This window comes from Diabrotica undecimpunctata, chromosome 8, assembly GCF_040954645.1.
Source record: "Diabrotica undecimpunctata isolate CICGRU chromosome 8, icDiaUnde3, whole genome shotgun sequence".
Classification (NCBI taxonomy): domain Eukaryota; kingdom Metazoa; phylum Arthropoda; class Insecta; order Coleoptera; family Chrysomelidae; genus Diabrotica; species Diabrotica undecimpunctata.
Window position 1 is genome coordinate 100,992,464 of NC_092810.1, and position 15,164 is coordinate 101,007,627.

The 15,164-nt window shown below is 32.1% G+C and overlaps 1 protein-coding gene across 1 annotated transcript in view; it reads left to right on the forward strand.

Moving 5' to 3' along the window:
- LOC140447802 (odorant receptor 98a-like) overlaps positions 1 to 15,164 on the forward strand; it is an 88,901-nt gene that overhangs the window by 25,583 nt on the left and 48,154 nt on the right. The window contains exons 2-3 of the mRNA XM_072540667.1: positions 821 to 923; positions 1,962 to 2,066. Coding sequence (XP_072396768.1) covers positions 821 to 923; positions 1,962 to 2,066 — 208 coding nt within the window. The remainder of the gene's footprint in view (positions 1 to 820; positions 924 to 1,961; positions 2,067 to 15,164) is intronic.

Consider the following 15,164-nt stretch of genomic DNA (forward strand, 5'->3'; position numbering starts at 1 on the left):
AGTTCTGTACTGATTGTATTATATATAAGCCTCTCTAATAGTTTGTAGATGACAGAGAGAAGCGCAATTAGTCTGTAGTTTTTTAGGTTGTCGGCGGGTTTGCCTGGCTTTAGTATGGCTATCATCTTAGAGCGCTTTAGTTCTTGTGGAATATTTCCGAAATTATTAAGGATAGGTATTATAGGACATTGCACTTACATGTTTAGAATATTTTGGGGAATCCAAGAATTGAAAATTATATAGGATGTTGTATTTAAAATAAGAAAGTTGGTATTAGTGGGCGTTATATGGCACATTTTGTATGAAAAGTTTTTATTGACAAAAAAATGCTGCTACACCGAAACCCTTTTTTAACACGCCCTCATTTATTTATTATTGAATTGAGTACGTCTGGCTGTTCCACTCTCTATATAATTATTGTACGTATAACAACTAATTTTAGCTTTGTAAAATTTAAACAAATAGGTAAACAGTATTTTGGTTTCCATGTCAATGACCATTAGATGTCCAGATACGTAAACTTACATAAAAAATTCTATATTAAAATCTGCAATTAAGACAAGAAAATCACATAATATTTATAATGCCGAAAAATATGCAGAATTAATATTTTCTTATTACTCAAACACACTTCCACAGACGAACAGTCGAAAACCAATTATTGTTCATTTAATCCGAATCGTTATTTCTGTGTCTTTATTGTGTATTTTAAAAAGTCGTTTCATTAGAAACTTAACCATTTAGCAATTAGAAGTAAAATGTTAGAAAATCTTACCGTTTAACGCCATCTTGTATAATATTTTCCTTATACCATTTTCAGATACACAAACACGATAAATAAAACCTTGAATCCACTGGAACTGTGCCAGTTGGCCTATAGCATATGTGCTATTTGTTTTGGCATCCTTCGGATAACTTATTTAGTAAGTAGCTTCATAAATTATGTTTAGCATAGCAATTCTATCTTAATATTTTAAAATAATATGTAGTGGAATGGGTACATTGCTTTGCTTTAGATTTAATTAATACAATACGTTAACGTGGATACAATGTTTCTAAATCTAACCAAAATAGTTTAAAATGCACACTACTACAGTAAAATTTTTATGAGTTAGTTTTACAATCGCAGTTTAGTTGTCCGTTTAATTAGTTCACTGTTAAAAATAAAGTTTTAGAAAAATTGTGTTTTACAATGAGTTAGTTAAGCTGGTTTAACAAACGGAGCTTTGTTCTAATATTAATAATAATTTAATCCATAACGAAAACTTTATACTGGTACATATTTCATTGTTGAGCACCTTTCAATATTGTCAGTGATAAGCTTAGACAAAAAAAGCGTATCCGATTAAGATATCAGCAACGAATTCAGAAGCTCTATATCACTGTTGTTATCAATGATACCTATAATAAAATTTAGTTTTCTAGAAAAGTATATTTTATTAAGTTTTATATTTAACTAATAATATAGCCAACAAACTTACTGACGATTACTGACTGTTTTAATGTAGTTAAAAAGTTGGCATTGTTGGGGAACGCAAAGGTATCTTACATTTCACTAATTATATTAAATTCTTCTTATACTTATTAAACTAATACCAAATTTCTTCTGTTTGTAACCGAATTAGTTTTTTTTTCTATAATTGTCTACTATAATGCTTTCTTATTTTTATTATACTTATTTATTAACATCTTGTATATTATACAAATGTGTATTATTCAAATTAACTAAAAACCGACATCTGTGAACCTTTGTTGTACCGGAGTCCAGTCAGTTCTACGTTCTAGAAAAATATTAGAAAAGATAAGTTAAGGAACACAATATTTGGTATTAAAAATGATTTAATACTATATCAGAGCTCGTGCTTCTTCTTTCCAGGGAAAAGTTTCTCATAGATTTTTGTGTCATATTGTTCTAGCTTACCATATCATAATACGTACTAATATTTTCTATATTTTAACAGAATGACATTTCGCCTACCGAAATTATTATCAGTATTGTTTATATAATTGGATTTACGATGCAGCTTCTTATTGATTGTATTCTAGGAACTATTTTATATAATCAAGTAAGTATACGATTTCTTTTTGTTACATGTTAAAATGTATTTATAATAATGTAAGAGATATAATTTAAACTGCGATGTACAAGTTAGGGATATATTTTAGTATTAAATTATAACCTTGGAAATCTTTTTGGATGGTGCTAGAAAGGTCAAAAATAGAGATACTGCGAACAGCAGCTAGATAGTTGGTGGAGAGCGAGTCGGGGGTTCGAAACTAGCTTTTGCAACCAGGAATCGATCCCACAGAAGAAACAATAAAGATAAGACAGGATAAGATAGATTAGAAAACACAGAGAAATAGATAACAAAAGAGATAGGTAAAATTACCAAACATAAAAGAAGATAAGAAAAAGGGCTCCAATTAACTTTTTGGGTTACAAGGGAAAAATTAATAAACCTTAGAAACGAAAATAGATAAGGAGAGATAATTAGGTTCTGGGACCAAATACAAGAAAAGATGTTAACAGGTAATTATTAAATAAAGGTGGTCAACGCACTACATAAACAAATAATAAATAATATGTTCGGTGAAATTTGTCCACCTACTTACCTACAAACATATACAGCCTGATATTTCTTCTGGTCGAAAATATTGTGATAGTTAAATATTTTTATTAGCAAATATTCAGAGATACTCTATTATCAGGAAACTTAGGAGTACATAAATAAAATTCAGTAGGTAAACAAAACAAAATATATTCAATAACTGAATCAGGAGACAGGTGAATTCCAAAAACAAGAAATACAAATAAATCTACCGTAACATGTAAAAAAATGCAAAATCTTTTAATATAATAGACATAATTACATGCACATATAAATAAAATATAACGTTAAAGAGAATATGATGTTTTTAAAAAATATCCAAAAGAGTAGATCATATAAATATCTCTCCTTAATGTTTTAGGCTTATGTCGAAATAATTGTCTTTAAAAGTAATAATTTATAGCAACTACAAAATAATACTAAACTAATTTACAATATAGTTGCAGAAGAACAGAGACAAGATTATAAAAACCAGTTTTACCAAAAATTAAATCAGGACCAACCCGCACTTGGTTCACAAGAAGCTACTCGCACAGCTTTTGTATAAATAATGAATGTTTGTAATTAATATTTATTATTGAAAATATATGAAAGTTAATGAAAGTTCTGAAAAGTGCAATTGATGAAATCGCTTTTTGTTAGAGGATCTGATTGCATCGGTAGTTAGCTTTAACCACCGATCAGGAAAATGTTGTACAGTAACTCTAAATGATGTTGCCTCTTAAATCGCACTGAATTTAAACTGTATTCAACTTTAGCACCAAACACTGAAGTTACTTACTTACTTAGTCCTAAGCCTTTCTACCGTTAGCTGTAAAGCTTGTGGAGATAAGTTTTGCACTGTTGTCTCCATACTTTCCGGTCTTGTGTTAGATTTCGTGCACTTTCCCATGTCAATCCTTTCTTCTCAACTTCTTTTCTGATTTCGTCTACCCACCTAACTTTTGGTCTTCCTCGTTTGTTTTTCCCTTGCACTCTCGTTTCAAACACTCGTTTTGTTAATCTTTCATTCGACATTCTGCACACGTGTCCGAACCATCTTAGTTGCCACTCTACTAGTTTTTCGTTTATTGGTTCTAGTTTTAGGTTTTGTCTGATTGTTTCGTTTCGTATTTTGTCTGTCCTCTTTCTGTTTGCTATTTTCCTCAGGAACCTTATTTCCATAGCATTGACTCGAGATTTTTGTCTCCCAGTCAATGTCCATGACTCGCTATTATACATGATTGTAGGTCTAACTACTGATTTAACGACTGCCGTTTTTACCTTCTCCGGTATTTCTTTTTTTTTCCAAAAATGTTGTTTTCATAGTGTTAAAGAAGCTTCCTGTTCCTCCCATTCTCTTATTTATTTCCATGTCTTGATTACCGTTTGATTCAATTATTACTCCTAGGTATTTAAACTGTTCCACTTGTTCTAGTTGTTTTGCGTTTAATTGTATTGAGTGTGTCTTTCTCTTATTTGAAATTATCATTGTTTTTGTTGTTCTTCTAGAATTTCAAGGTTGTTCTGTAGGTCTTCTCTGTTTTCTGCTATCAAAACCATGTCGTCTGCAAATAGAAGCTCTGATAGTTGAGTCTGTTTCATTTGCCAGTATCCTAATATTAGTTTTTTCATTATTCTCTTGGCTTTCTTTATTGCTTCATCTGGTACCACTGAGAACAGCAGTGGGCTCAACACGCATCCCTGTTTGACGCCTTGACTTGAAGTAAATTTTTCAGATTCCTCGTTCTTGGTTTTCACCGTATTTATATTATTATTGTACATATCCTTTATTACATCAATTCTTATCCTGTCAACTCCTCTTTCCTTTAAAGTCATCCATACGTTCTTTCTTTGTATTCTGTCAAACGGCCTTTCCAGATCAATAAAGCATATATGTATTTCTCTATTTTTATTGATTACTTTCTCACTTATTTGTCTTATTGTAAATATGTGGTCTTGCGTGCTTCTGTCCTTCCTGAATCCACATTGTGTATCTTCCATAGTTGGTTCTATTTGGGTTTTTATTCTTGTTTCTATTATTCTTGTGAATAGCTTCCCAGGAATACTTGATATATTAATACCTCAGTAATTATTACAGTTTCTCTATTAGCACTTTTTGTTTATTCGTAGTATAATGTCTTTTTTCCAGTCCTGTGGTATTTCTGCTCTCTTTATGATATCATTCATTAGTTCTTTCATGCTGCCCACTCCCTCTATTCCCATGAATTTTATCATTTCCGGGGTGATATGATCCTTGCCTGGTGCTTTGCCCAATTTAACTCTTCCAATTGCCTTTTCTAGTTCCTCTGTTGTTATGGGTTCTACTTTTTGTTCTTTATTTATTTCTTGTATCTCCACCATGGGGCCTGCGTAGCGCAAGCGGTAGGATACTTGCCTCGCATGCCGGTGGTCCGGAGTTCGAATCCTACCGCCGGCAAGAACAACTAGACATTTTTAATGTCTATAGGCCCCAGGTCGACTCAGCCTGAATAAAATGAGTACCTTGGGTAAAACCAGGGGTAATAATAGGCGGTTGAAGCGTAGCACTGGCCATGTTACCTTCCTTGTATACCGTAGGAGCTAGATATAGCAGACTACCCTGCTATACTCCCAAAGCCGCGAACGGTATAAAACGGGAGACTATTATATCTCTACTATGTTGTCTTTGTCTGTATGAGTTAGCTCTTTGAAATGTTTTCTTCATCTTTCCATTATTTGGTTTTTATTTTGGTTTTATTTCTATTCATTGCCCTGGTTGTCATTGTCAGACCTTTTCCGTTGCTTTGGTCGTTATCAATATTCCTCTTGTGGGTGTAGTTTTCTAGTTTTTTGGATGTTTTTCCAGTTCCTTTTTTATTTTGTTTCATCTCCATTCTTTTTGGTTTACTAAAACCTTGTTGTAACCAATTTTGATGTCTTTGCCTTTCTCTTTTTCGTTTTTTGCAAAATTTCTTAGGGGTTTCTGCTTTTCTTTTTCATCTCTAGTCAAGTCATCATTGAGGAATACTTTCTCTCCTACGACGTTTTTTAGTTTATATTCTTTTGCCATGATCTCGTATTTTTTCTCTTCATTTCTTAATTCTATTACGCATGTATTTTCGCCTATTTTTTTACTGTTGTAGGTGTAATATTAATTTGAAGATGTTTATTAACAAGTCCTTTTATTCTTTCTTTTAGGCTGCTTGGTTCATTTGTATCCATTTTTAGACCATTTATTACAATGTTGTTTTTTCTTCTATTTTTTTCGATTATTTTGACTGCTTTTTCATTTCTTGTAACTCTCTCCTTATTTCTGAATTCGCTTTTCTTATATCCTGATTTTCTTTTTTTTTAATTAATTGTTTTCTACTGTCAGTTTTAGTAGAGCTTCGTTTGTTTTGTTTTGTTGGTCTTTAATTTCTCTTATTTCAGTTTTTATTTCTTTCTGTTCTTGCTTAATATCTTTTTAAGTTGTGTTAATTTTTTTCATCATTATTAATAACTGGTCTAATTTCTCAGATTCAGTTGTTTGGCTTTTTGTAGGAATTCTTGGTGTTTTTTTGCTGTTTACAAAAAAATCCATATTTTCTCCAGTTCTTTTTTTTTTCTTTTATCTGTAGAGTGTTCGTCCATTTTTAAAATATTTTCCTTGGACTTTTCTTGTTATTTCGCTTTTTATCTCCTTCCCTGTCCTACACCGCGAAAAGAATCGTCGACCAGTCAACCCGTCGAATCTCCGACCCTTATCGGTGTTTATATGTGGGTCACTTTTACCGAATTACTTTTCGTTGTAAGTCCCGTTTTCCGAGTTTTCTTACAGCCGAAAATTAAAACGATATTTATTCACCAACGCCACTTTGCCGTCGATTTTAGTGTGTGGCCACCTTTATTGTAGCGAACCGTAATTACTGTTTGGAACAAAAATGTTACTTACAATATAAAAAGTTAATAGGTTAAAGTTGATAATACTAAAAACTTTTACTTTAACTTTAAACAATAATTTAAGAATTTTAAACTTTTCTCTTAATTATATGAATTGAATTATATTTCTGAACCACCTTCGTCTCCAACTCTTCTTTGCATCTATAGGAATAGCGTCTGCCAGATTTTTAATTTAAATATAAAGTGTACATACCCAAATTCACAATTTTCCGAGAAAACACTTTTAAACCTACTTGCTTGTAACAGGTGACCACACACCTAGTCACTGAAGTTAATAATTTATGATATATATTTCTATCTACCCGGGTGTTAGATCAAACAACTTAGAACAGGATCATCCCCACTTAAAGAATTCCCTCTTAACAAGAACCGACTTATTTTCATTTTGGGCGGAAACATATAAACATAACGATATTTTTTAAAAAGGGAAGCAAAAAAGCAAATAACTGTACCATATTGAGGGAAACGTTATCTTTAAATTAAAACTATTTGTAAGAAGTTTAATAAATTTTATTACACCCTTCCTAGCTCTAAAAAAAGGGCCTAAATGTTCTTTGTTCCCAAAAAAATGACGATTGCTCTCAAATTTCTAACAAAGCAGCCATCTGCATGTTTCTGTACTTCTTTTAAGGAATAAAAAAGATTAAAGATTTACGAAGAATTAGGTCTATAAAGATACAAAATCTAAAGTACCGTTAAATTCTCATAAAGGACAATATCGGCACCTCTCATTCGTTTCGGCGAGGTGCAAAAGGGAGATTTTTGGATACGGGTATTGGCGTAACTGCGATAATTGCAAAAGGTTTTTAAAATTAATCTTAAAGTAAGATATTTTTAATAATTAGTTACTAATCTCATTATAAAAGATATTTTACAAAATAAACATTAATGCAACCAAATACAACTCTATAAATTAATAAGGTAACTTATCGACATCAAAAAATAATACTAGTTTTTGTTTTTTTTTTATTCAAAGAAATAAATAATTAAATTAAATTAAATTTATAAATTGTTCCGAGTTAAAGAAACTAGTTGAAGTTGCAAGTGGAAAATCATTTGAAAAATCGAAAAATTACTGGGCACTATTTTTTAACTGGAATATCTGGGAGAAATCAATAGAAAAGGCGTATTATCTCGTAGTTATTGAAACTTTTACTGCGTCATAACATTTAAGCAAAAAAAGCAACTTTTTTCATTTATTTCAATATTTTGGAAAACTACGCATTCTAGATAAAAAAGTTCAACAGGCGACTTTCTTTAAAATACTTGCTCTTTAAAATGAGATTTCCTAAATTAAAAGATGTTTATAAAAAAAATTATTGCAAATTAAACCCGAAAGTAAGCAGGTTTTTTAATTGCTTATAATTAATAAAACAAACAATAAAAACATTTAAGACACATTTAATAATGTTAGTTTTTATGTAGTTATTACTTTTGCGAAAGATGAGCACAATCGGTCAAGTAGTTTGTAAACAGTTATATTTGTTTATCCCATTTAAGAGAATAAAGGTTATGACTGTACAGCTGCTTTGTCAATACTTAGAATGTTTTTTTTGTGTGATTCTCTTTATAAAATCTTAAGTTTTTAGTTGTTTTAAAAATTTTAATCATTTTAAATGTCTACTTCTAAATATTGGATGCAGAATGAAATATCATTGCCATTATATTGGTAATATCCCTAACTTATGCCGCGCACTATATAAAATTGGCTATTTGAACAATTGGTAAAATTAGGAATTTATAAAAGTGCTTGTTAGGTTTAATTGATCGAATTATACTTTTTTACAGTTCGTACCCTTTCCTCGCTTACATGAATATATATTATAACTGCACATTTATTGCCTTGTTCAAGTTAAATCAATTATTTTTTATTTATTAGGCATATGCGTCGGATAACTACCAAATTTCAAATACCAACTCAAAGTCCTCTCCGAAAAATTTAATTTTGTGAAATAGATCATAGACAGTATCGGAAACAAGTCTACTATTAGCTATTAGTGATAGTAATATTGTATAGTACGAAAAAGTGTCCTCTTGTTTAAATAAATATATCGAAAATTACTCAAACTAAAGTGAGAAAGCTGACAAAAGTTAAAAAGCTTTTCGTTCACAATACTTAACGAAGACCACGTTGCTCAACTTAGGGAGCTTAATTGGGGGTGGGTAAGGATATTTATAGAACACAGAAAAATTGTAGATTAAAAATAAATAGATATCAATTTAATAACAAAATATGATATGATAACGGTTTGACAAAGAAATATTGAACAAGAAACATGGAATACAGTCAACTGTAAAACAAAATTAGCGCCAATGATTTTTAACCTGAAACTTATGAAGGAACTCCAGAATAAATCAACTAAACAAAAACATCTCTCAACGACTTCAGAAAAATACACGTCAGAAAACATGCTAGCAAATTATCAACAAAAATCACGAAAATCGACATAATCCATAAGCTGTAAGAAAAGATTATATTGTATTCAATAAAATACTTAATGATTTATATCGTCTTTAAAGAACATTCGTCATTTCTTATTAACACTCAAAAATTTTATTAATAATTACTTTTTTACAAAACTTTAATACCTCAACAAAAAATTATAATCAAATGAATATTTTGTTTCGTTTTATTCTAAAATTAACTTTACAAATAAACAGGAATTTTTATCATTCCTTAAATTTGTAATCATAAAAATAATTTATAAAAATTTAAATTCTTTAAGAAAAAGTTTGGTAAAATAAAATAGATAAACCGAACACAAAAACAACAAAAATTATCTGTGGCACTTACATTCTGACAAAGTCACTGGCTTCGAAAAAGAATTGATAGTCGGACTCTATGAATAAACGAAAAAAAGGATCTCTTATTATCGCAATTAATTAAAAATAAACAGTGACTGAGAACTAAAATCGGATTTGGGCTTTTTATAAATTAGACATTAACTAATTAATTTTTGAGAAGGGGATGTGTAGTTTGGATCGAAATATTTGTTCCCATGAGAAACTAATTGAAGGGTCTCGGGAGAAAACCACGAATGTCACAAACTAACTACAATCGTTTTATTCAATCAACGCCTATATCGATAGAAAACCGTGCATGTCCGCGCGTAAACGGCTGAAATACTGAATGTCCACTCAGCAGGGCCAGAAAATATAATTGGCATCCTTGTCTTACAAACGGTCGTGTCAGTGTAGTAAATACATCGTTATAACCACGTGCTGGTGCTGCTCTGTTTTGTTAATAAATTTATTTAAAACAATTATGGCAGATAGTGAAAACATATCCACTAAAAAGAGAAAAAATGGGCAGGTTATACGAAGTCATGAAAAAAATGAAGCTTCAGTCACATGATTTTGGTGAATTCTGCAAATGCAAACGCTTGAAGTGTTTGCATTTGCACACTAAACGTACAGAGGCGGCGATCTAGGGCCAAAAATGTACACGATGCAATATATCATGATACAGCCTATATTTATAGGGTCAGAGTTCAGCTAAGGTCAACTGTTAATGCTGAGGATGAGAAAAAATATTACGAAGAAGTACAAGTTTGTGCCAAGTTTTTTTATGCAGTTCATGGTATTACAGGGGCAAAACTTCAACATCTACAGGAAGAGTTAAAGCAGTCTGGCACGGCTCCTAAAGATAAAAGGGGCGGAATAAATTATAATAAACTGAAGTCGAGTAGTTTTAATAGTGTTCACGAGCATATCCAGTCATTTAAATCAAGAAGTAGTCACTATAGCTTACATGATAATAAAGGTAAAACCTACTTACCTAAAACTTTAAATATAATAAAAATGTTTTCTCTGTTTAAAAAAAAATATCCGGAAGTTAAAATTTCTTATCAAAGTTACAGAGAAATTGTTAGACAAAAATATAACATTAGTTTCGGTTATCCGCGATCGGATACCTGAAGTCAATGTGACGAAATTACTGCAAAAATGAAAGCAGCTGAAACAGAACAGAAAAGTGGACGTACTAATATAACCAAATTAAAAGCACTTAGAGAGCTCCACCTTCGTAGAGCTCAAGCGTTTTATGACAGGAAGAAAGAAAGCCAAAGAAGGGCACGAATAGAAAAGAATTATGAATTAGACGATAGCTATGGACTTCCAAAAAAATGTTTCCTACTCTTTTAACATCCATGTGTTATCAAACGCTGATTCTTATTATTACACATATCCAGAGTTTATTGATAAAAAGGGATCAGTTGAAGTGTGTTCGTTTTTTTTTTGATTTTATTATGCATCATTTGTCTCCAATTATTCAACATCTACACATTTTCTGTGACGGAGCAGGTGGACAAAACAAAAACTATACAGTGGTAAGGTTTATTCATTACATGGTATCAGTAGTAAAACGCCTTCATTCCATTACAATATTATATCCCGTTAGAGGCCATTCGTACCTTCTTCTTCTTTGTCAACCATTTTCCATCCACTCCTGAATGTAGGTCTCTCCCAATTGCTTCCATCTTTCTCTATCTTGCGCCAATCTAATCCACTGTTTGCCTGCTACTGTTCATATGTCATCTACCCATCTTTTTTGTGGTCTACCCATGCTTCTTGTTGTGGTCTCCATTCTAGAATTTTCCGTGTCCACCTGTTGTCATTATATCGGGCTACGTGACCTGCCTAGGGCCATTTCATTTTTACAATTTCTTCCACAATATCCCTAATCTTCGTTCTACGTCTTATCTCGGTGTTTCTAATCTTGTCTCTTAGTGATATTCCAAGCATGATTCGTTCCATTGCTCTTTGCGTTGTTTCTAATTTTTTAGCAGATTTTTTGGTAAGGGCTACTGTCTCCAAGCCGTAAGTACAAACTGGTAGTATGCATGTATTATACATCCTTTTCTTTGAGTTTATAGGAATTGAGGTGTTTTTCAAGATATATGCTAATTTGCCGAAAGCGCCCCATGCCAGTTGTGTTCTTCTTTTAATTTCAGCATCTTGATTTGGTTTTCCTAGTTTGATAACATGACCTAGATATATATAATGTTCAACATTTTCTATGGTAAGATTTTGTATTGTTATATTTGTCTGGTCTCGGCTCAGTATTTTTGTTTTGCTGTAGTTCATTTTTAAGCCTACCGCTCCTGAACCTGCCATTAATTGTTGTAACATATCATTTAGTTCTTGGATATTATCGGCTATTAAAACTATGTCATCTGCGAATCGCAAGTGGTTTAAGTATGATCCGTCGACGTTGATACCCTTATTGCTCCATTCTAGTTTTTTAAAAAGGTCTTCTAGAGCAAGGGTAAATAGTTTGGGAGAGATGGTGTCTCCTTGTTTTACTCACCGTTGTAGTCTTATGGGATTAGTTTTTGTGCTTTCGTCCAGCTTTATCTGCATGGTGGCATTTTCATATATGTTTTTAATTATGTTAGTGTATCTTGAATCTATACGTGCATTTTCTAGAGATTCAAGCACTGCCCATAATTCGATGGAATCGAATGCTTTATGGAAATCGACGAACGCCATAATGAATTGGAACATTATACTCGGAGCATTTTTCTATCAGTGTTCTTACGCTGTGCAAGTGGTCTATGGTACTAAAATGTTTTCTGAATCCAGCCTGCTCGATAGGCTGATAGAAATCGAGCTTATGTGTTAGGCGGTTGGTTATGATTTTAGTTAGTAATTTATACAGATGTGAGAGCAAGGATATTGGTTGGTAATTCTCGATGTTTGCTTTGTCTCCTTTCTTAAATAGTAAAATGACTTCGGAGTTGTACCATTCTTGAGGAATCTTTCCTTCATCAATTACTTAATTAAATAAAATATTTAATACCTGTTCTATTTTTCTTCCACCGATTTTTAACATTTCGACTGTAATTTTATCGTCTCCCGGACATTTATTCGTTTTTAGTTGATTTAGGGCCATTCTTATTTCATAGTCGGTTATGTCCGGTATTTCTTCTGAGAAAGTGGTTTAAAAGAAAATATATTCGTTTATGGGATACTATTATAGCACCAAACATAATTTATTACTTAAAGAGTCTTTTAAGTTTAAGGGTAATTTAAACACTCATAGGTATTCGAAGAGAAAAAAATTATTAATCCCAAGACATAACTAACTAAAACTGCAGGCACATAATAAAGAAATTTAGCATGCTACAAAACACGTCCATAAATTTAAATGCAGCTATTAACCATCTCTACAAACTTCTCCAAACTCAAAAATTATTGCTAGGTCTCCTTAAATATTACTAAAAAATACGCCACCATTGACATAAAAAAAGACAATTAACCTAAGGTCGCAAGTATTATCTTATCATCTACTAGTTACCCCCATATTAGATCCTCACACTTTATCATAGTCCAGTCGTCAGAAATTTGGCCTCTAAAAATCATACGAACTAGCTGAATGTTGCGGAGAATATAAGATTCAATAAAGTTTGCCACTCCTACCACCGGGCTTCCCTCTAAAACCCCCTTTTGTATGGGAAAAATGGAAAACATGGATTTACCAACCATCTGTACGCGTTAAAAAAATTATTAAACAAAAAATATAGCTGACATACTTATAAATGAAATTGTTAATGAACATTTTTGTTCAAAATGATCTCAGCTACATTTCTTGTTTGAAACATTTTTTGCTACGGCTTAAAGATTTTTGGTGAATCGATTCCGTTTTCCCTCCCTACGAGGGACATTTTAGAGGGAAGTGCAGGGTACGAGCGACAAAATTTTTTTGCGGTCCTAAAATTGACATTTTTAACAAAATTCAGCTTGTTCGTCTCTGACGACTGGAGTATCAATAGATATCTTAACATATAATCCATACATCGAACACTATCCTTCCAATCATCACTTAATATACAGAGTGATTAATTTTTGTGACGAAGTCCGTTATATCTGTTAATATGGAGATACCAAAAAAAAATCATTCACAAAAATAGAAGCCGGCTATTACCTTTCATTTTTTAATTAGTTACAAATCTAAAGGATATCCCATAACACTGAACCGTATCAGTTAGTCTTCGAACGTGGTTGTGTTAAGTTATATTGTTTTGTTATCACGATCGGCTTACTCAATTGTGTTCGTTTATTACTATTATTGTTTTCGAGGGGTGTGGATACGACTAAACTGGTTGTAAGTGTATACCAGATATCTTTTATTATTTCCTTGATTGTTGTTTACTATTACCGACCCAGTTAAATATTGCAAATTTAACCTTCGACCATGACCTACATTTGCGAGAACTGCGTTTGTGAGGTTATGTTATGGTTGAGGAAGCCCTTGCCTTATTTATTATGTTGCCAACTTAAAAATCTTGGAAATGGAGTGCTGGGATACTCAGTCCGCATTTTTAGAATTTTTTTTATATAGAAATATTGAATATTATTCTACAGAACGTGGAGATTGGATAATTTCCGACAAAATATTTTCTCCCATTTGCTGTTGCAAAAAAAATTGGGAGCTCGGCGATATAAGGACTACAGTCCTGAAGATGTCGGTACAGCCGTTAAAGCAATCAGGGAGAGACCTATGAACAGCCGACAAGCAGCTGAAACGAATAAAGTACACCGAAAGTATATTAAAAAAGTGGCGGTTAGACAAGCCTATCTGAAGGCATGGAGAGGACACTGGTTGATGTATTAACCCTTCACTAGTCGCTAGGAATTTTTGAAAATTAGTAGTCGCGTGCCGTCGAAACGACCGTTTGGTCTTTTACTTCTTAGTTTGTGTTAATAAAAGTATTTGGAACCAGTTTAAGTAAAACACAATTTTATTAATGTTTAATAAGTAGAGTAACATATTACAAAATAATATAAAAAGTAAACTAATGTTAAAACCACTGGATAGAACATTAAAAAAACTATTTTCTACGCCAAAAAAAAAGGAAACTTTTAGTTAATCCGAATAAGTTCAATTTGGCACTCTTCGAATACTGAACGTGTATGTTCTCTGCATGAAAACTTTTCACATTTACAGCAGGAAACAGCCGTTATCCGGTTCTTTTTAGGGTCGCAAAAGTAGCATCTACCATGTACTCCTTCATTCGTTGAAGTGCCGTCTGTGTTAGGAATATTACATATGGCCTTAATACGTTACTTCAGATCTCTATTTAAATTGTCTACTGTTGCTCGGACCCGTAGATGTACATCTATAAGAGAAAATGCTAAATGCTTCAAAAATTTTCTTCTAAGCATTTTATTATTAGCAAGGTTGTTACTTGCATGAATCACTAGCGAATTAATGCCTGCGATATTTAGTATGGTGTTAAAAATTACCATGGGCCAACGTATTGTTTTTCGCGAAACATCATAAGAGGAGCATAGCTGATCAACGACGTCAACCCCGCCTTTTGTTTTGTTATAAAACGTCAGAATTTCAGAATGGTTTATAATGTTCAAATGTTTCTCTATCTATAGCGTCGTCATCATGTAGACTTAAAACAAGAAATACAATTTCTTCTTTTTGGGGATATACGACACTAAGGTACATGCATCGCTAAAGGCGAACATACTTGATTTTAGAGGACGACATCCTTGAAGTAATTCAGGGGGCACTTCTCTTTTGTTCTTTCTAATGTGCCCACAACAGTCAATCCAAATTCTTTTTTTAAAACATTTATTAGAGGAATGCTAATGAACCAATTATCTAGAGTAATGTTGCGCCCAGAATTCTTTATTGGC